The sequence below is a fragment of the Mycetomoellerius zeteki genome, unplaced genomic scaffold, assembly GCF_001594055.1.
Source record: "Mycetomoellerius zeteki isolate Tzet28-1 unplaced genomic scaffold, Tzet1.0 scaffold149, whole genome shotgun sequence".
In the NCBI taxonomy this organism is placed as follows: domain Eukaryota; kingdom Metazoa; phylum Arthropoda; class Insecta; order Hymenoptera; family Formicidae; genus Mycetomoellerius; species Mycetomoellerius zeteki.
Genome location: NW_017256436.1, coordinates 2941052 through 2965259, shown reverse-complemented (window position 1 = coordinate 2965259; position 24208 = coordinate 2941052). Strand labels below are relative to the sequence as shown.

Here is a 24208-nt window from a genome sequence, read left to right as displayed (position 1 = left end):
GAAAGTTAAGAACCCAAAGTGGATGTACATATCTATGGACGTGCTCGCGGAGTGAACGGAGTGCAACCGTGGCGCATAATCCGAAGTACGTCGTCAGGTGTTTATTTTCATTTAACTCTTTTATGAACCGGAGATTCCATTTGGGGTCAAAAGCCTTTTATTTTATAAACTGTTCGCTCCCGATTTTTATGAAACTTGGTTTATGGGATAATTTGATAACGCTTTATTCAAATTAGGATCAAAAATAAAATATTCAAAATGATAAATTCGATATGGCGGACAGAATTTCAAAGAAATAATTTGATTATCATAAAACTTGCTTTTAGGGAGTTTTTAACTGTGAAGTGTATATATAACATCAAGTTTCCAGTTTCGCTTTATTTGAAGCTCATCAGTGTTACGGAAACAGTTAGTACTGCTTTTCAAACTGACTTTCAAACTATGATTATGAGCTCTCTGACACTAGCTTCTCCTTCATAGAGGTTACTACTTTTGAAATTTGATATTTTCAGGCTAATTCGAACTCAGAGTGTCAAGAATCTTCTAAAACCGAGTTACACATGATAATCAAATTATTTTTTGGAAATTTAAATTTAGTATTTCGAGATCAGAATCGAATTCAGTTACCCAAAAAGTCCTTAGAAAGCAAGATCTTCCATAAATTATTTTGTTAGAAAGCTGCGGGCCTTAAAAAATTAAATTGTTAAACTCACTTTCTACTATTTTTTTATCATTTATTTATATCCTTATTTATCGTCATTGTTTCTATTATTATTCTACTTTATTCTATTAGTTTCAGTATATGTAATTTAGAGTTACCAGATTTTTTTACTGAATCCGGAGTCAGGTTTTTACTTTTTTTAAATAAAGGTAATTCATATGTAAAACTAATGTTATTTTGTATATTGTTTTATTCTACTTGATAAGCTGTACTATAAATAAATCGAAATTTACTATTAATCCTCCGTCTACAATCATATTTTTAATCCCTCCGTCCTCCATCTAGATGATTCTTTTGTCTAACCTAAATTTTTTTATTGTTCTAGGCTTTAAAAAAAATATTAAAAAATTCAAAATTACTTTTCGTCTTTAGTTTTTTAACTTAAACATTAAAATCTTTATTTAATAAAAATTGAAATTTGAAACAAAAATGAGGAGGTATTTAAAAGTGAAATTTCGCTTGTACCAAAAAAGACCCAGATTACGGAGGGTAAAAATGTGTTCAATGTGTTTTCTATTCTTTAAATTACTATAGCACAAATAAAAATCTAGAGATTGTTCCCAGAAAATGAGGACATCTTATTTTTATTTTATTAGAGTTGGAGTTGGAAAATAATCTTTTTATTCAACTCTCTTGATATTTGCAATCATACCTATATGAGAACCTCGATAAAACTTCGTGCGCTACTATTAAAACTTTCAGTATATGTACAACAAAATATTTCAATCTATTTATCTTCTAACACATATTACTTTCGTATATTGTACATTTGAGAATTTGATTGATCGGAAGTAATTGACAGATACAAATCACGAAGCACTTTAGCGAAACAGTTCGATGACTTGTCGCAAAAGAATCCTTTTTATCTGATAACCTTTTTATATTTATAATTGTATTATACATTATCAATATAAAAATCGAAATCAAGATATAAAGATATATGACGATGTTTATCTGTCAGACACTCAGCGCCCTGCCAGTGGCAACCGTTTCGTCACCGATGTCGACGTTCATATCGGACGGCTATTGAAAGTTTCTTTTGTTGTTAAAGAATCTAAATATTTCATTAAGTTTTTCAAGTTGTTTCTTTAACGATTAGTTTATAAACGTGCGTTTTAAAATAGTTAAAAAAAGATACAAATTCATATATTACATCATTTAAAGTAAAGTTATTAAAGATTATTTTCAGTTTTAGAAAGAGAGTTTTAGATAAACTGTACAGAAAGATACACAAAATGTCACAAGTCATTCGCATATGATATTTTTCTATCTGCAAATTTCATTAAAAAATTCACTGATAACCATGCGACTGACATCCTATTAAATTATGACGTAGACAGATTAGAACATTTCTCGACTTTCTCCGGTTCCCAAGCGATTTCTAGATTTTTAACAATTGTGCTATAGGCGTGATTGTTTCCTTTCTGTGCTGCGTGTACTTAATTTTCCTGCGTGATTTTTCTGCGGAGGTTCGCGGCAGCCGCGGCAGCGCGTATTGTTACGTAAGTCAATACAGCCCACACGCCGCCGTTATTTATGTCATTTCAGAGGTTTTCTTTGGGTCAATCCGTTTACGAACAATAATACACGCGTAGTTCGCGACGCGAGAACATCGCGAATGATCATTCGTGTTTTTATTCGCGTAATTCCAATGTAAATTTGTCTTTGAAATGGACATAGAGCGACATTAGAATTATGCAGGTCTTATCGCATTGTCTCGGCACATTGCATAAAATTGAATTTTACACTGATTCGGCGAAAAGATAGGATTATCTGATTTTTTAACAAATAAAATTTGCGCAAATATATCTTGCAGGATTAGAAAATAATAATTTTTATATGAAATTATACTTTTAATTACAAAAGCAATTTATCAAATTATATTTTTACATTACGAGTATCAAATTTAATCAGATTTGTGGTCAAACCTAAAATCAATATTAAAATAATAAAATTAATAATACAAAAAAATAAAATAGCAATTTAATTGCAATTTATATTACCGATAAATTTAACTGTAATTTATATTACCTTTGCGATTATACTTTGACATAAATAATTTTTCTCAATCTTAAACTTGGCAAGGTATCGAATAATATATATCTCCTTGTTGGCTGCCTCGTTTCATAATTTCTTGTTTACAATGAAAATACCGTTTTAAAATGCCAAGTTTTTAAATTAGATTTGCATATATCAAATTTTAATGTTAATTAATACAATTATCTATATTTATTACTATCCTTTATATAAAAGAACGTACTTTAGAATTGTAGATATTAAAAAGAAATGAAAATTATATTTTTACCATGTATTCTCACTCATTTACATTCTCAATTACTCTGTATATAATTCTAAGTCAACAATTTTCACTTCAATCAAATTTAGAAAATTCCAAATAATCTATCTTCTAATTTTTACACGTAAAAGATCTTTACAGAAAACTTTGGAAGGAATTGCAAGATCGCAACGGGAGAAATTGATGGAACCGATAGGAGGTCCATTTTCGCCACATAAATTGCGAGATTACAGCGTTCCTCTTGCATGCGCGATCCGCGTGGTAAAATTAGCCGATGCTAGCGGCGGCGGTGCGGCAAAAATTCGCGGCCATGCGTTAACGCGCGCGTGTGTGCAAGCGCGTGGGTGACGCGCGCGCGTGTTCATACGTGCGTATACATAGTCGAGAGCTGTCCGCGATTGCGCACGTCGTACGCACGATTCGTCGTGGAGCGTTAATTGATACGCGTTCGCGAATACGTATGTGCGCGAGAGCGTGGGACGGATAACGCTGGCGAACGCCGAGATATCGGTCGGCTTATAAACCCTCTCGAGTGGGAGGAACGAATGCGGCTCATTTTGCGAATTTTCTTCTATCGTCTGACATGTTTCGCAAAGTTTCATAATAAACTATTGTGATTGTATGCGTTCGGTAATACACACGTTCAATGCATCCGAACAATGTTCCATACAAAAAAAAAAGTAAAAATGTTTCTCCCAACAAAAGATACTTTTCGCGTTCTGATTATGAGGTTTTACATAAACGTTTCGATAATGGATATTTTACTTTTCAGGTAATCTTAAGTGGAGATTTTGCTGCTATCAAACTGGTGTAAAATCTTTATATATTCTTTCAGAATATAAAATGCAAAATGTTCAATGTTAAAACTGTTAAAAGTTGTGAAAAATATAACGTCAAATCAAATTTCATAGAAATAATTATGATTATATTAATTTTTAATGGAAAAAGAACATTATCTTTCATAAATTGTTTACCGCATATCTTATACATAACATAACTAAGAAAGCAAAGTAATGTCGTATTACGTAAGTAATGTCTTTAATTTTGAGGTAATTAAACTTTTATGTTTTTATTATTGAAAAATAAAGAAAATAAAAACACATAATGATTTTATAGAATATTAGCTATATATATATATAATATATTGGCATAATTTATATTATCAACAGATCTAAGAAAAAGATGTACAAATGTATACAAACATGTCTCTTTGGCGATTTAGTTAATTGCGAAATATTAAATATAAAGCATTGTGTGCATCCATACTTCCGAGAGAATAAAGATATTGTCTCGCACGAAGCGCAACAAAATTAAATGATATGTATTGATATTATCGGAAATGTGAATCATTATGTGTGGGCACATAGTTAGAAATATTTTAGGTCCGTCCCTGGTTTACGTCAAGTGCGTCTTACGAAATCACGCGTTCCGTATCGCTGCGGCCGCACGCACGCGCGACTCGCAGATGCGCGTCACGATCGACACGCGCAGATTTTCCGCAAACAGCACGAACGACGGGTAGAACACGCGCGCACGCTGAGAAGCGTGAGAGAATTATTTTTTTCCTTTTTTTCCTTTTCTTTTCTTTTTTTCATTCTGCCAAGTCATTACGGGAGTACAATACCGGTGGTGCTTCTCTCGGCGATATGCAACGACGCGTGCGTTTTTACAGGTTGTACAATCTAGCGTATTTCAGTGTCGGTAGCACCTAACCAGGAAGCAACTTAAATTTCTGTTTATATATAAAGTAAAATCTGTTAAAGCTGAGGATTTCTTCCGAAAAATATATAAGTGGTACAATACTTAAAATCTCGTGGATTTTTTCGTTTCTTTTCGTTAACAACGGAATCTAAACTACTTATAGCAATTTTTAACTTCAGTATAATTTACGCTTTTTAAATATTATTCTGTGAAAAATTGTTCGGTTTACACAAATAAATTGAGAGAATAATTTGTGTTAATTTAATAATTTTCTCTTCTCTACACTCCTCATTTACTCACCCCCTTGTAAGTACTGGTGTCTTAAAATAAAAGTAATTAACTCGTGCAATTATTCGATTATTAGAAAGCACATACGGGTTATCGCGATTAACTGCTGCTGGAGAGTAGTCTTGGGAAATACTCTCAGAGACTTCTTGCGAATTTACGCCGAAGAAAAACAGTTACGATTATATATTATGCACGCCATATTAAAGAGCTTGATAAGACAATTTTCTATCTATAGCAGTGTCATTTGAAGTGCAATCCGCTGTCACTCGTCGCTACGCAATAAAACGTGCCTCGTGAAAAATCTATTACATATAAATATAAAGTAATTAGCACATTGCACGAATGCAGCGGCGACGTCTTTTATTCAAAATGGAACTGCACAAATCAATAATGCTTATGGGAAAACTTGAAAAAAGCCATACTTTAATAGCAGCTTTTTTTCGTAGGGTAATGTACCAACGCGTATTTATATCTCTGGCATTTTAAGCGATATTAAAGAAATGTTGACATTACGGAAATGACACTTTGTTATTTATAATCGATTATTATAAAATAAAGCAACTACGTGGGAGGCACCGCGATCATTATACCGGATCCAATACCGTATTTCCTGACATCCTGTTTCCTCGGGTCGGCTTTTACGCACACTTAAGTGTACTTAGGTATATCAAACGGTCGTGAAACAACAGCCGGGGAGCGCTCCGCAAGAATTGTCACATTCTAGAATAATTTAGAAGCTCCAAGGGGGATAGTAAATTTCGAGTCGAGGTAGATTGCTTTAGAAAGGGATATTTCGTTTCGGGTGAACGTTCGTGTTAATTAGAAGCTGTGGGTAAATTTATTTGGAAGAAATGTAAGGCCTGCGTTAATTAGCGGGCATGTGCGTATTGCGAGCCGGTGCGTGACGGCTAATGACGATATATCGTGGCCAAAGCCACGGAGATAACGAAGGGTTGCTAAATAGAAGAACATACCTTCGTTCATCTCGTATGGCTAGTAGTAATCGCGCCAGCAAAGTAATTGCTAATCATTAAATTACGAAACGACATATAATTAAAGTTACTTTCGTTCTTTGTTAAAAATGGAACGAGCATTCGAAAAAATGTCTCTGTCAAAAATTACGTGAAAAATAGTTTCCTTTCCTACAAAATAGAAAATACGTAAAACGAAAAATGCAAATATATCAAATTCCAAATTTATCAAAACATTTTCGGAGACACTATTAATTACATTGGTTATTTATAGCAAAATATTACTGGAGAAATTATTTATTCTCAAATAATAATTTATCTAATATTTATTATCTTTCATCTGTATTCTCAAAATTACCTGTTAAAATCATAGATTTTATATAACACAGATAAATAATCACAGAGAAAAGATAAAAAATCGATAGAGCTATATTAATTATAGAAATAAAAAATGTAAATAATAATAAAAATTAGTAGAGTAAAAAATAAAAATTAATCTTAAGAAATTAATAATATATTATAATTTGTAAACCCCCATATAAAATAAATTCCCATATAACCCAGAATTAAAAAAAAATCATATCTTTGGTAATTATTAAATTATTCAGTTCAACCACAGCTAGTTTTAAAGAAAATTGTCTAAACTTTAATTAAAAAATGTGATAAATGCACTCATAAGATTAAAACAATTATTTACGTAGGAAGATCGAAAAATTTTCGGATTCACTGTTCGACAAAATTTGACCTTTTTTTATAACACGAGTGTGAATAATGATTTCCGTCGTATTTTTGTTTACTAAACAAGAATCCGTTGTCAAAATTTGATTATTACGTCACAATTTTTAGGAAAAATGATTTTGAGAAAAAATTTATCGCTTTTTATCTATTTGGTTTTCTAAAAATCATGATGTGACAGTGTAATTATAATATGAAAGGTTCTTTCTCCTTCTTTCTCTTTCTGTCTCTCCCTTCTCCTTTCGACTCGTTTTTTATTACTTGGATCCACTATTTTAAATTTTTATGTTTTGACCTCATTTTTGTATTTAACGATCCTCTAAACCTTTAAAAATAATAAAACGATATACAGGGTGTTTGATAAGTAACGATAAATCTTTTGTACAGGGGCAGAATAGATTAAACTGAGAAGAAAAGTCCTCTACCATTTTGCAATTTTCGCAATAGTTAACAAGATTAATTGCTAAAAATTGCCGAAAATTGGTCTTCAATAATTTTTTACTCAAATACTATCAACTTTACAGAAAAACTGAAAGAGACAAAAATTGTTTATTTTCTTCTCATAGAGTTCTAAGAATTTTTTTCAAAATTTTTCATCAACTTTTTAGTACTATATTTTCTTATTTTTACCAACATGAAAATACAGTATGAAAAAAATTCTTAGAGCTCTATAAGAAGAAAATAAACAATTTTTGTCTCTTTCAGTTTTTCTGTAAAGTTGATAGTATTTGAGTAAAAAATTATTGAAGACCAATTTTCGACAATTTTTTAGTAATTAATATCTTATTAACTATTGCGAAAATAATGGTATAAATGGTAGAGGACTTTTCTGTTCAGTTTAGTCCATTCTGCCCTTGTGCGAAAGATTTATCGTTACTTATCAAACACTCTGTATATGTCCCATTTCTAAAAAAATTCAGACTTGAAAAGATTAAAGTAAAAGTGATTTGATTTTAATTTAAGAATTTAATCATTTATTTTTCTTCATGTTTTAAGCAAACTTTTTAAAAAAAGTTTTATACAAAGTATATATCTATAATATATGTATAAAGTGACCTTTCCTACAGTATTTCCTTATAAGAAAATATCAAATCTCGATTCATTAAAGAGAAAGAACATGCATCGGATTATTTGCGTTTTTGTCGCCGTAGGATACGCTTGCCAACGAGAGGGAGAGAGAGAGAGAGAATGCATACACTGCAAAAGCTCCTTAAACTTTTACCTGGACAGAGGTATTTGAAAGTTCGTAGGAGTTTCGCACCGGAGACGTAGTTGTAACTTTATGGCGCTTCGTTACAACTTCGACGACATTCCAAACAGTTTATCGACTGTCGTCTGAGAAAAAGAACATCGGTGTATCTATTTGAGAGGGAAAACGAGACGAAGAGACGTGGAAATAATAGCAATATATACGAGGTGCCTTTCAACCGCCAAATAGCCTTTCAATCACGGATACATGATAGTATATTTAAAGAAATATATCGGTTTCTTTAACAGAGAAATATTGATATTCAAGTTATTCAAAACTGAAAGTAATATGAAAGCTTCTAATAAATTGAATTCGAAAAAGCAAAAATAAATAATGTTCTTTAGTTGATTTTAAATAATTTCATAAAATATATTTAGTCAAAATTTCGTTTAAGCTTAGAGTAGTCAAGATATCTGATGTTGAAGATGAGAACCGGCGCGCGCGCGATAAATAAATTTACTCCAGTAAGGTTTTCGCTATGAAAAACGCGAATTTCCTATAAAATTTGTAACTAGAAGAATATTCAAAATTTAGTTATTTGGGACATCATCCTATACACCATGTGTCTCGAAATTCATGAGTCGGTTGATGCAGATCGATACAAATCGGCGCAATCGACGCGAAATCCAGGAGCTGATGCGGCGAGCCGGGATTACCGTTGGAGTGACAGCGGTTGTAACGCATTATAATTAAATGATGAATTTTAGAATGAGCAAATCGCTCGCTCGTAACGAACCAGACCGCAATGACGGCGCGGTAATTTTGATCGCGGTAATAATTTACGCTTTGTTTCTCCGCGGTGTAACGCAAATTTTGTTAAATTAATGGCGAGGAATAATCGAATCGCTCAACATAGGCAATATAATATAATGAAGAGAGAATTATATTGCTATTATGCCACGGTCGACCTGCACGGTTGACAGCAAGCTGAAAGTTTTGTTTATATAAAATGTTTATAATGCGCGCAATCGATTTTAGAAATGCTCATTTGAAGTTTTAAAGTCTCTTAGATTTAATTCAAAAGTCTGTAAGAAACCTTAGTGGATTCATGATAAAATTCGAGAATCTAGAAATCATAGAATCTAAGTAAGTATATATAGATTTATTGCTTGTAAAGTTGCGAATCCATGCGTCCGAGACTCTGCGAATTCAAAGATCAACAGAGAGATCCGAGAAAACTATAGTTCGAAGATCCGTGTATTTTACTTTTCGCCGACAAAACTGGGATTTTTAAAGATCGATATTTTAATTGTGAATAAATTTAAATATATAAAATACATCTGATTTCTATGATGATAAAAACTCGTAATTAAAAACTTAAGTATTTTTTTAAATTTTTATATAATCCGGAAAGATAAAAAAATTTGTTCCGATTCTCGAAAACTCCTATTATCCGAGGAAGAGTTGAAAGAGTTACAATTTATGTTGTCGGCTGGAAGTTAAGAATCTGTGTAAGTACTTATGAACAAAGATATTTGTAGACTCGCTGATCTGTCAGAAAGAGTCAATAGATTTAAGGCTGCAGCGAACGATCGGCAGCTGTAGGATCGGTCAAGGATAATAATATTATCTGGATGTTCAAGTCAATTACTCGGCGAAATTGACGCGTAACGGCCGGACTTCCGGCGACGCGGAGGCATTCCGGTTCGGTCAGGTATTTTTCGCGCAACTTCACTCGGTTACGAGGTTCCGACGGGGGATAAGAGATGTCTGGTAGTAGCACCTAGCCATCGTTAACCGGTGGTAACGACCAGCCTCTCTCCCACCCACGTTTAAACGTGAACTGAACAGGTAGGAAGTCCAATCGGAGAGTCAGAGAGGGAGCAAGAAACGGACGGAGAGAGAGGTAGATAGAAAGAGGGAGCCGAAGATGATGAAAGGAATGAAGAAGCGAGAGTGCGAAAGATCCGCGGGAGAAAGAAGCTGAAAGGCGAAAGAAAGAGCGCCGGAGGAAAGGGACATCCCAGAAGAAGCGCGTAGCGCGGGTTAGTCTAGCTAGACTAGCCTAGGTGAAAATAACGATGGCTCGCCATAAATCAGCCGAGGCGACGCGGTCAGGACTGCGGGAATCGCACGGCACGGCACGACGTGCGGCGAAAAAGCTTCGGTCGGTTACCAATGACTAATACCCCGTGGTGAGCTTTTTGCCGAGGGCTTCCTTTCACGCGCGCGACACGCTCGTGAGCGGCGATAGCGGTAGCGTTCGCTCGCTCTTATCGGTTGCTTGTGAAGTAAAAAGAATGATAGCGTTATGACGAGACAAAGTACTGTCGTTAGAATCGCGAAGAAATATCGACAGATCATATTTAAAAGGACATATTTATCGTCGGAATATTCAGAGATACGTCATAAGAAATGCGAACGCGCGGATATTTAAATAATCATTCGTATTTTTTCGTACAAGTTACGAAGCGGCGTCGTTAGACTCGCGATATCGAGGCCAAACAAGTAAGTGTCGATATTTCGCATCGTTAGCGTGCTTTGCACCGGTTATGGTATAGAATTACTTAAAGTTATGGTTAAAGTTAAGTAACGTCGATGCTCAGACCAGAGAGCCATAAATATCTCAGATGTCAGCGTACTTGACTTATGCCATTTTCGTTCTCTGCGTTTATAGCGAGCCGGAAGTTGATTTGCGGATTATAACGTGATATTAACGAGGATCAGTTTCGCGAATCTAATCGCGTGCGTATTCCCCCGTTCGACTCGATCGTTCGTTTTAAATGCATTGCCAGCATTTAATGGCACGTATCGATTTCGAACCGCGATGAATGGCATCGAGAACAGCACGCGGTTCGCGATCGGGGGATGGTGGAGGTGGTGCGGGGTAGGGACGGATCGCCACCGGATAGAGATTGGGGGGCCGAGGAAAGAGAGAAAACGAATCCCCTGCGAGAATGACATTTCGGCCGACGCGACGCCGAGCACGGCATGGCGGCGGACGATGCGACACGCGCGGAGATGGAAACGGGGAGGGAAAAACAAATCTACGACTCGTGGGCGCGAATGATGTTTCAACGGTGCGGCCGACTGGAGCAATTACTAGTGGAATATTGCAATCATTACGTCTCTATCTCGTCGCCCGAGAATCTCGTCCGTCTGTCTCCGTCACGTTTTAAAAATGATCACGATATGTACACGTGTATACGTGTACGGATATATATACGTTTGGATTGTAGGCAAAACCGCCCATCGGCGGTGCCCATCGAAAATCACTCTGTAGAATGCCGCCAATCAAAAGATCGTGAACCAGTGGAAACCGATTTAAGTCGTCCGGCCTGATGACAACGGAATAGATAGCTGTTACGCAATTTTTATTTTTTGTGATACGTATAGGAACACGGAGTTTTGTCCTGGCATACAGGGCAGTGTGAGGTTATCATCCGTAACCATTTACTTTATGTTACATGTAAATAAATGAACGATTCAAAGCAAAAGTGATTTTTAACATTTGCAAAATCCATTTTTATTCTCTGCAGATAGATGCTTGGTAACAATAATCATGTTTTGAAGGAAGAATTTTAAATAAGCACCTTTTTTTTCATGCATATATATATATATATATGCATATATAAAGCATTAGCGTTTCTTTTATTAATACATTTCGTTCGCAAAACATTTAAAACGAAAAGATTAAGTCCATAATTTGTAACGTTTTAACTTTTTAACTTTTTTGTATTCAAATTTTTATGTAATTTTTATATAATTTTTATATTTAATATTTATAATTTTTGAAAATATATATTCGAATTTTTATGAAATAAATATACTCTTTATATATACATATTCAAAAATTTTAAATATTAAATATGAAGGTTATATAAAAATTTAAATACAAAAATTGCAAGACCAAAGATATAAATCTAGTCTTCTTACTTTGAATCTCTCAAGCAAAGAAAATATTAATTTTTCTTCAGTTCGCGAAGACGTTTGCAAACAAAGGTCTACCGTAACATGATAACGTAACACCTCGAACGAGTAAGCTCTCTCGCGGTAGCTCTTATCTGTCGCGATTATGATTATGAATCGATAACCTGTGTCGACATACATATGTATATGGTACGTGGAAATGCACGCACATGTTTTGCCGTATGTAGTTTTCCTCTCGAGTGTGTGAAAATTAGATTACAAACACTGACTACCGATGCTTAAACGTAACCAGATATCGATACTGTTATTCATTCTGTATTGATATTAATCATTTTCTTCCCTAAAAGCCAACGCTGTCGCAATGCAATATGATGAATACTGATAATCAAAGAGAACAACATCATCAAAGAGAACATGTTGATACTAAATTAGTAAAAATAAAAAATTTGAAATATACATAGAAATTAAGAGCCCGTTTCGTGAATTGAAAATCAAAATTTATGGTTGGAAAAACATGCATACGATATTTATCTTAAAATAACTGTCGTGGCAATATTTCATCTCAATTTTTTAACGATCGCGAGATATTGATCGAGTTTAATTATTAACGCTCGCAGGATTGTCTCTCGGGACCCATCTTTCGATGTGTATATCCTGTATATCTATTTTACCGTGACATTGTAAAAATGATTCGATCGGTGCTTCGATGAAGCAGGAATCTTGAACGAATCGCTTTCTTTTGATTTATCAGTGTTAACGACCCCGCCGCGCGAGAATGCGTTAATCAGTGCAGAAAATGTACAAAATACTGCAGTCTCTCTCTCTTTCGCTATAGCTAGAGGATGCTGTTTTTACACTGTTATGAGTGCGTGAGTTTGGCATTTCTTTAATTTCGTGTGGAAATCGCGACAGAATCGGAAAAGAAAGAAAATAAAAGAGAAAAGAGAAAGCGATATTATTTAAATTAAAATAACCATTTTAATCGTAATAACTATTATAATTCTTTTTCAAGAAATATATAAACGATGCAAATATGCACAAAAAAGTGTGATAAAAAGTAATATTGCATTACACGAAACAAATATAAAAATTAAAACAATGAGAAATATATGTACAGTATATGTACACAAATGTATTTAAAAAGGGGGAGAAAAATAATAGAAGTGAATATATAATTGATTCAAAATGAATAAAATCAGATATGAAAATAATCTTTATAATTATTTCTAATTATTTTTTAAAATTGATCAACAAAATTATGTTTTTGGTTATCTTTTTGTGTTATGTTTTTGATTATCCATCACCTGCATGCTAAATGGGTCAGTTTTATATTTGAAAGCAGTAAAAAATAAAAAAAAATGTATATTCTGAAAATATTTTAACAGCATGTATTTGCGCATATTGCACATATTTGCAACATTTCTAAAAAAAAGTTACAAAAATTAAAAATTATCGATTTTGAATTTCCAAAGAATCTATCGCTAAAATATTTTGATATCTGAGAAGCAGAATAAAGTAAATTCAGTTCTGTTGGTTTTGACATATCTATATACGTTATAATCAGGAAAACAATAAGTTTCTCAAAAGATGAAGCAAATTTCACCTCACAACTTCTAAATACGATTATTATTATTATTATTACTGTTATTATGTCTACTATACAACGCTGCTAGATTAACTGATAATGATGTAGTAAGATAAATAATTTGTATTTGAAGACAAAGCTGCTTGAGAGTACACATCATAAATAAGTTATATATAAACTGCCGTTTATGAAAGTTTGAACACTCACATAAATTGTATCGAATGGTAAAAAACTAGAACATTATAAAACAATTATAAAACAATTATATTATTGTTTTAGAATACTTGTATACTAACACCAATTGCAAAAGCTTTACAAATTTTTTAAATTTTATATGCCAAAATGTATTGTTTATTTCGTAGATTATAGACATTATATACAATAAATATCAAAAATTCGCGTTTGGCATATAAAATTAAAAATCATTTATAAAACTATTCCCATAGGTGGATAGGCTGGCAAAAACTTTATAAATTATTTTTAATTTTATATGTCAAACGCGAATTTTTGAAATTTATCGATTATACTATCAATGTTCCACGAAAGAAAGACAATTCATATTGGCATGTAAAATTAAAAATAATTTATAAAGCTTTTGCAATTGGTGTTAGTATGTGTACAAGTAAAATATATAAAAGAACGACACAATTGCTTCTTTATAATATCCTAATTTTTTACATGACCGTTCGATAAAACTTATGTGGGTGTTTCTTCCACGAGTGATAGTATCTGTACTGTATGTTACTTCGGGCTATAAATTCAAATTTGACCGATCTTATCTAATTTATACAAGTCCATCGTTTATTTAATTCATGAAAGAAGTATCCGCGATTACGATTTTTTCGCAGATTTATTCCCGGAATACACATATGAATTTTTCAACTTACATTCGTCTGCTACTCAAGTGCAGGTCTTTCGACGGGTTTTCCAAATATCCTACACACAATCCACGCGTCAAACAAATGTCTAACGCGCGTCTGCATGCTCCATTAGCATTCGGTTGTATATACGCGTACGATGGAACACAGAGGGGAGGGGGGAGAGGTGCACGCTGCCGGCGTCGTGCGGAGGAAGAGAGACGGAGCGACGCCAGCTGATCGACGCCGCGGCGCGGCGCATCGCGACGTCGCGGTATCTACGATAACGGTGGCGGCTAACGCCGCGTTGCGTTACATTGCAATTCTCTCTCTCTCTCTCTCTCTCTCTCTCTCTCTCTCTCTCGCTCTCTCTCTCTCTCGGGCGATCCTCAATGTCACGCCGATAACGCGCCGCGGAAAATATCGCCTCGCGAAACGAGTGACTTTGGCTTGTCGGAAAGTCGTGCGCGGCCTTTCCGGCGGTGACGGCGACGGTGAACAATTGAACGCGTAACGATCGTTAAATGTCGGAAGGTACGTACGTACGTACGTATGTACGCGTACGTGTGCGTACATGCCGCGCGGGAGGCAGACGGAGAACGAAGTAGAAAAAAGATGGGGGCGCGACGCGAACAGAGAGAGAGAGAGAGAGAGAGAACGTGTATTGTGACAAAGTGAGAAAAAGAGACAGAGAGAGAGAGCTGGAACATGCGACCTTCGCGAAACGTCAAATGTCTATGCTGCTTAGAGCGCAGGGCCGTACTGTCAAAAGAATCGCGCCCGCGATGAATATATTATTGTTTTTGTAAAATTCATTTATTTAGAATGCGTTAAAATTAACGTATTATTCATATTTGTATTTCTTTCCCTTTTAGTAAATTTTAACTTTTACAGGGAAAGCCACTATAATATGTTCATATTTCGAAACAAAAAATACAATAAAATGATGAATTATAACAAATTTCATTCAGGAAAAGCTGTAAGATTTCAAAAATAAACCCCTCTCCTCTACAGGGTAGTAATTAATAGTCGCGGGATACGCTTATTTTTTATAGTAGCGCGTGTCAGACGAAACAAACGTTAGAGTTGAAGTTTCACGTTAAGTTTGACGAATAACAGTGAACGATAATGCAAGTATGAGATGAGAATTATTGTAATAATCCATATTCGATTATTCGCGGTAGCAGTGAGCGTAAGACTTTAGCATTTACCGTATTCCGACGCACGATATCGCAAGGGTTCGTTATTGAAGCTCCTTGCAAAATCCGACGTCTCTGACGTCCATGCAACGTGACAACACGCGGACTCCGAACATCGAATGCAGTTCCCTGACGAAGACAGACTGCGCGGCGCGAGGGCCGAATCGAGGAACGAGGACGGAGCGTCGTCTTCGGTATTCTCGTCGTCGAGACACGAGCGATACGTCACGCGGTCTGTCTCTGTCAAGGCAAGTCGATCGCGGAAACGCTATTATATCGTCGTCGTACAGGCGTTAGAATCGCGGCATAATGAAACGTAAGAATAAGAGAAGTGGGAAATGATCTACGAGGCATTGCACTCTAATGACAGAAACATATGATATTTCAGATTTACTGCGCCAAAAAATTTTTGGGAGGAAAGTCCTGATTTAGTGAAAGATAAGGCGAAAATTGTCAGATAAAATATAGGTAGATCATAACTATTTCAAAAATATTTTGACTATATTCTTTATAATTGAAGAGTACAACAGATAAAGCTTCATTTAAACAAACAATCGTTTTGATAATTTCAATTTTTAATTTTTTATGTGATCACATATTAATTATAACAGAAACAGATCAATTACAAGTTTTATGATCAAAAATTTACTTTTGACAAATAATTGTTCAGATTATAATTTACACTTTATCTGCTTTAACCACGTGTCATAATGTACATTCTAGAAATATAATAGACGCATATTCGACGTAGAAAATCATTCTAACGAATCCGTTCGAAATGTCAAAGCTAATTGAATTAGTTCGAAACTGATTCTAATCAAAGCTTCGAACGATGAAGTACACTGAAGCCAGTCGGGATTTGATTACAGAGCGCGTGCCACCACTACCACTTGCACTTTACGTCAACGTATGGGACAATGTTTGTTTCAAGCCTTTTTGCCGCGAATTTGAGTAATTAAAGTAATAGGGCAGAGTGAGAAAGCCATCAAGGGCAAGCGGATACTGGTATGAAAGAAAATTTCACGCCGAAGTGCGCGCTGTGCTTAGAATCTATTATTGGATCATTGTCAGTCAAGAAACTCGAATAACAAACAGAAAGTCTATACACATATGACACACGTCATATGAGATGGATCTATAAAAAGGATAAAAAAAATAAATGTTTGTTACAAAAGAATTGCTCTTGTATTAATATTCATTCAAAATTTTCACTTTTTGTTTTCTTTAAATATGCCATGCAAAGATGAATTAACCCTTTTTCTACTATAAGAGTAATGTTCTTTTTAATCAATTTATAATTAAAAATTTCACCGAGTCAGCTATCGTGTATAATTCGTTTTTTTTTCCAATTTTTGTAGACTAACTTCATAACAATGTCATCTTTTTTTTCATGATATTAACAAAAAATCTCTAAATTAAATGTTTATGAAAAACATTCAACAACAATAACAATTTTTTCCAAATTATGTATTATAAATTGATAAAACAATAATGTCATCTTTTTTTTTATAGTAACTAGAAACATCTTCAGATTGAGGATCATATTCTCATTTTTATCGATAAATGCTCATATTTATTGCTGAGATTCTATAATATATGTAATGTAAACTATGTGCGAATTTGTCGATAAAAATGAGGTGTGAATACGGCCATAAATGTTTTAATAAAAGTACTTATAAGGAACGTTCAACAACGATGAAAAAGGAAAAATAAAGAAAGGGAAAACTGATATCACGGATTAACTCATTTTTGCATAATGTTATTCAAATGGTTGTCTCCGACCAGCTCAGCACGAATTCATCTCAAAATGAGCCCACCTCAGAACTACGTCACTATGACTGCCGTTTCTGCCGCTACCAAAGTGAAATCCGCGAGAGAATACGTCGATGCTCGAATAGTTAAAGCCTCCTCGGAGCCACTCTTGTCGGAGCGGGCCGTTCGATCGCTCTAGATTTTCTCAGGACTTTACTTTTACTCGCTCACTCGATGACGCTCCTCACCGATCGTCTTCTCGACTCCCCTCGTGCTCCAAAAACGAATCTGCCTCTTACCTCTCCCTAGCGCGTTTCCCTCCCTCTCCCTCTCTGTCTCATCAATTTCTCGACGCACGTGAGGTATTTTCGTCCGTCCGTATTTGCGGCTCGCGGGACACGCACTCTCTGCAACTTGCCTAAGTCTTGACAACACGCGTATATTCACGCGCGCGCATTTTGTCGCACCTTTCTCGTGACGTTCTCTTTAAGCTTCATTGGTTTCCTCCTTCCTTCTCTTTTCATCGCAAACTCGCGCTCGGACTTATCACAGCTGAGCGCTAATAAACGCAGCTGATTTCCTTCTCTCGACCTCACTCCCTCTCTACGATATGATTCAAGACGGAGTGTCGACGACTCGAGAGGCAGCGCGACGACAGAAGCCGCGAGCGAAACGACGCGAGACGCGAGTCGCGAGTCGCTCCGCGTCCTCGGCGTTTCCTCGCGGCTCCAAGCGCGTCGTTCGCGCGGTTGCACTGTTTCACTGTCACGTGTGTCGCGGCACGCGCGAGGACCACCGTGCCAAAAGCGTACGTCTCGATATCGCTTTTTCCATTCTCTCTCTCTCTCTCTCTCTCTCCCTCCCTCGACTTCGAGCCAGGCTTTTCCGTTGTTGCGTAGAGGAAGCCGAACTATTTCGAACGCGCGTGCACGTCACGGCTTAACGAATGCACAGGACCGACCGCGAGATTCGAAAGCGGCTGCCAAGACTTTTCGGGGCCGCGCAAGGTCGCCGCGCCGATTTATAATCGCAGCTGTCAGAAACGCGCGCGCGGACCGCGAACGTGACGTGCACGCGCCGTAGCCGTAGCGCAAGCTGTCAGAGCGCGTGTTTTCACGTGTCTCCACTGTAGTTCGAACGGTGCAGCGACGCGCGCTCCGCAGAGACAGAGAGACAGAGAGAAAGAGAGAGAGAGAGAGAAAGAGACAGTCTTCGTCACTTCACGCGTGTCGTGACAGCTCCGCTGAAGGGCAGAACAACGCGTGCGAACAAACCGATCGAATGAAATCAACGTATCGAGCATGAAATCGAAACATCGTCCGATCCGAAAACTCGCGCGTACTTCACCAAATTTTCTCTGAAGTAGGTTTCCACTGTAAAGAAATGAAAATTAGGCCAGTCTCTTGAAAAGAAGTGGCTCGATCTTTCAATCTTTAAGAGTGAGATCTTACTCTTCAGAGTGAGATTCACTCTAAAAATTTTAGAGAGTAACACGAAAGTTGTGCGCGTGGTTTTCGCGTGACGCGAGGCCACGATTTTTCACCCGTTCTCCCTGTGATCCCTTCGCTCGGTGTCGATCGCTCTCTCTCACGATTCGACCTTTTATTTTCGTTTCTCTTTCTCTCCGTTTGTCTATCTTTTCCACGAACTCGTCAAGCCTCGTGGCAGGTAGCAGTGATAGCGGTCGAGTGCGACGGAACGTTAATGGCAACGATGGTTAACGAATATGGCAAGTGTAACGTCGACGGATGACGTACGACGGCGATAGATGAAAATGTTGATCCCACCCTCTTCGCAGAGTGAATATGTATAATATCTTTTTTCTCTCTTTTTCTCTCTCTCTCTCTCTCCGTTGGTCCATTTGACGTTTGTCACGATGAAATCGCGCACGCGTCACAAAAACCGTCGGGATATTAAAACGGTTGTCGTCTGCCCCCGGTGACGACGCACGACGATGACGATGACGACGACGTTTAATGATGATGATGACGACGACGATAACGACGGTAAAAATAATTATTCGCGCACTGGGCCACGTTCTTTCGTGAAATCGTAAAACACCGCGCTTTAAATATTTACCTTGCTACATGTAAAACGAATAGAGGAGCCTGCCTGAATCGAACGAAGGAAGGCTCGAACCGGCCCACTGTGACGTCGCCGGCCTACTGTCAGCTCAGCGCTCGCTCGGCCCCGCGGTCAACTAACCTACCGTGTTCGCCGCGCAGCCGTGCCGACAAAATAAATCGATTCTGCGCGGCTGAGTGCCGTGAGCGCCGCGCGATAAATCCGTGCGTACGCCGACAGGATTTTCGGCGTCATTCGCGCTTTTCCGCGCCCTCGCGATCGTCTTTCGATGTTTCGATAGTCGCTCATATGACTCGCGTTGTAGTCAGGTGTGAAACGCTCACGCGCGCACCGCCGCGTACACACGCACGCGCGCGCTCTCCCACACAAAGCCGTCGCGCGATGCGCGCGTGCGCGCTCTCAGCGCGCACGCACACACTCGCGGCGCGATGTAGGAGGACGCGCGCCAACACGGATACGCACGTATGCCACACGGATAACACACATACGCACCGACAACGGCGTCGCGCACGTTTCTCTCGCGGATCTCGTGATTCGTAGAGAGGCACAGGCGTCGTTGGACCAAAAAAACGCCGGTGGTTGGGAAGGAAAGAAAGAAAGAAAAAGAGAGAGAGAGAGAAAGAAAGGGGAAGGGGAGAGAGTCCTGTGAAAGAAAGGTAAAGAGGGGATGCGTAAAAGTATCGCACGCATCGATGTCTTACGCAGCAGCGCGCCGAGAAGCTAATTATTATTTTCGATGTATGATCACGAGTATGAAACATAACTAGTGCCTTCGCATGTCTGACGATGACGGATCGATTCCTTCACGAGTCTGATCGATAAAAAAATGTTATGATGAAATGTCGGATTCTTTATGAAATAGACCCGCGATGAAATATTTACATATATGAGTCTTATTATTTTGAAAGCTCGGCGTAACACTCCAATCTTAATTGAGAATGACATTTGAGATAATAAATTGTGAGTACTTAACTTCTCGGAACGAACTTTTTTGGCAAATTGTAAGTAACTGTCTTTACAATTTATGTGTATATTACTGTGTGTTTAAAAGTAAAAGAGAAAAAACACAATATTGCATAATTAATATTTTTTCGATAAAATTGATTTTTATAATACCTATTGAGTACTTTTATTTTGTTATCATTTATATATTAGTAAATAAAATAATTTTGATCTTACATATACAATATCTCATTAATAAAAAAATAAACAAATTTCCTTTATATAGATATATAAGTTGATTTGTTTGCTCTGAAACTTTAATTATATAATATCTTATTTCTTCATTGCTGATTTAACAAATATAATTAAGACTTCTATTTCATATGTATTCGTACGCTTAACAGACATAAAACTTCTCATTTGTTTTACTTCTTGATCACACTTACTTATTTCCTAATTATCTTTGTATCTTTTTACATCTTGTGAACACTATATTTCATTTCTACTTTTCCACGCTTTTTTAAATGTGGCAGTACATTGTGTACGTGCGTATCTTAAGTTCTACTAAACTTCGCAGAGTGATACATGCACGTGTATTCGTCTGCGCGAGTCTCGCGGCGATGTACTCCGCTTTTATATAGATCCTTAGGTAACGCGAATTGCGCTTGCAGCTCGTCTGCATTCACGAAAGAGAGAGAGAAAGAGAGACAGAGGCAGAAGCATGTAATAGCAATGCGTGTTCTTCAACCTACATTTGGAGTATCATCTTGCGTTAGCCAAACTGCAGACAGTTGGCCTAAAAAATAGCCAGTAAAAATTTATATATACGTTTATATTTATTTCTTTTCTATAAAGATAATGCCGACATGTAGCATATATCGATTTATTTTAATAAGAAATTTCAGATAAAGCTACTTTGCTAATTTAAACGATTTACGTAACTTTGACAACAATAATAAATCATAAATAAACCACAATAAATGTTTGTAGTTGCTGCAAAATTAAAAAAAATTTTTTTATTGATTGAGATATGTACTGAAAAGAGTACACTGCGCACGTCGAAACATGTTGCTAGCGGGCATGCTTACGAAGAAAAGTGGCTCCGTGAGCTTTATCGAGCGATCGTTACTCATAAATTATTAGCAAATCGATGATTTACAATCGATGCATAGATACAGGAACGCGCAGACTAACGTTCCAACGAGAAAAACCAAAGCGGCGCAGTTCGCCGGTATTTTCCGTCTTACGTGCAACTCATAATTAATAGTATCACACTGAAATGGTTAACACTTTCCGTGATTTATCGTTTTCTATTTTCCATAATTGCTACGTATTGCACTATTCCGCAATATTGCCAACAATTTGATAAAAGGCACAAAGTATGCTCGTGATAAAGTCATAAGCAAATCTTTCAATCATCGTGCGAGCGTTTAAAAACCTAGGCCATGTAATTACATAACTAAATTTTCTAAGTAAAAAATATTTATATATTAGCACGCAAATGTGGTTAATTATACATTGTAGGCTCACGTAAGAGAAGAAATAGGCAATTAAAATTATTAGGAATATTATATTGTTACAAATTAAAATTATTATATTATAATTATTTTTATTTTTACAGGCAGCAAAAAAACTAATCGTTAAACAAAACTGTACTTTTGATCCCTTTGAAAAAGACCGATCTTCTCACCAAGGATTCAGAAACGAAATAAAAAGGCGAAAGGGTCAGCACTAAAGTGGTTGCACTTGCTTTCGGGCACCTGTGGTCCTGCGTGTCAAACGCGATTATAGTCTGCGTCCGACGTCGTGTGCATATGCATCGATCCGGCGCGACCACGCGTCCATTGTTTTTTTGCATCCTTTTTGTTCATAACCGTGCGGTTACGCTGATCCCCCCCCCCCCCCCCCCTCTCTCTCTCTAGCCTGCCGTTTTATTTTTACTTTGCACGACTGTGCTAGCGCCGACCGACCATACAGCGTATCGGACGCTCGTGACGTCGCCCGAAAGTGCATCCTCGCGCGTGCTGTTAGGTAACCCTGAGATAGCGACGCATCAGTCGGATCTCTTCGCTACAGCGACGATTGCAGAACGTAATCGTTGGATCACGATCTAGGCTCGCATTCTCATCTCGTGTTTCTTATTCAGAAATTTATTTGAACCTTTAATGCACGCGCTACAACCATTACAATCGTTATCTCTGATGCATAATAATGCAAATGTTACGAAGTTATAGGAATTGTAACAATGTGATTGGGCATTGTATTATTACACGTAATAGAGAAAAAAAGAAATTGAATAGGAGATTAAAATAGTTATGCGCTGCGTCATAAACATTACGATTTAAATGACTAAATGCAGTTAATTCTAAGTTTTGTTTGAATATCGTGGAAATATGAGAGAGACGTGGAAATATATACCACAACTGCATTAGTAGCTAAATATGCGCAGAGTGAATACAAATCCAAATGTGCTCGCAAAATATCTTCCGGCTCCCGAGCCAAATTTTGCCGTTTTACCTTTCAGGATAGCAATTTTAGTCTTTTTGTGACGTGAAAATTTCTTATCTCGTTGTTTTCATACAAACGTTACGTATCGCTTCGTTTATACGGCGCGTTATATTTACGCGTGTGTTCCACTTCTTGCAAAAAAATGTTCGCTGCTGCGAGAATGTGTTATTAAGTGAACTGCTAAAACTGATACGGATTAAAGGCACTATGGAATATATGCGAAAATAGGATATAAAACGAAGATTTAAATAATTTTATTATCACAATCGTTGTAACTCATTCATTGTATCATGTGTTTACATATACCATAAAAATTGCAAATAAAAAGGTGTCTAAAGAATACTTCTCGCAGTAGGATCTTTATGGGTGATTGTGACAGTGAGGTAACATTGTAACATATTTGAATAAAAAACAAATTTTAGAGTTATTTTTATCAACACTTACAAAGTAATTATGTTTCTTTATATTAAATAAAAAAGAAATCTTCATAGATTTGTAAAAACTATAAATGTATAAAATTTTTGTTTAAAGACGGAGCTATCAACAACTTATGGAAATTTATATATTTATGTTTAAAGTTCATTTTTGATAATAATTTTACTGTTAATTAAGTTTCTTGTCATATTTAGAAATTATAAGTATTTAATTAATAGATAATAATTTGCAACAAAAGTTACATTGGTATTTTTTTGTTAAATTTTAAATGGAATTACAAATATCCTGTGTAATAAATTTATTATATTGCATTGTTAAATCTATAGTGTCAAATTTAACCTAACGTGAGTCGCCATTGTTCCTACTAAATATATTATTTATAGTTATTTTTTACCAAAACGATAGATAAATATGACATCATATCGTATCAATTTGACATTACATAGTGTCAATTTGACACTGTATAATATCAAATATAACCATTGTTTTAATATAAAATAACGATATGATTGTGTAGGAGCAGTGACGACTCATGTTAAGTTAAATTTGACACTATATATATAGATTTAACAGTGTGGATAAATATAACATTAAAAAGAATATCTATACTCTAATAATGAAAATAATATAATAATAAAATAGATGCATGTAAAATCTAAATTTAAACATTATTTAAACGATCTTAACTTTTTAATCGAATACGTATTCTGTTTTATTTTTCTATAAAACTTAAAGTTATATGATATAACCTTTAATCACTGAATCTAATAATTACACTATACAACACTATTTGCAACATAAGTATGAATAGTCATTTCCGACGTATTTTTGCATGCTAAACACGAATCTATTGGTAAAAGTTGGCTATTCATAATTGTTGTCACGTCACAATTTTGAGATAAAGTTAAAGAGGTAAAAACGATGATTTTGAGCTTGTTTTTCAAACATTGTAAAACATGCACATATTTTTTTTACTTAATTTCATCAATGCCACATCAAAGTAGCAACTTTTAG

At 36.0% G+C, this 24208-nt stretch overlaps 1 protein-coding gene across 1 annotated transcript in view; it reads right to left on the bottom strand.

Annotated features, from left to right (window-relative positions):
* The window catches only part of mamo (zinc finger protein 628-like), a 135171-nt gene that overhangs the window by 33866 nt on the left and 77097 nt on the right, over nt 1–24208 (bottom strand). The window contains 1 exon segment of the mRNA XM_018462883.1: nt 19304–19370. Coding sequence (XP_018318385.1) covers nt 19304–19370 — 67 coding nt within the window.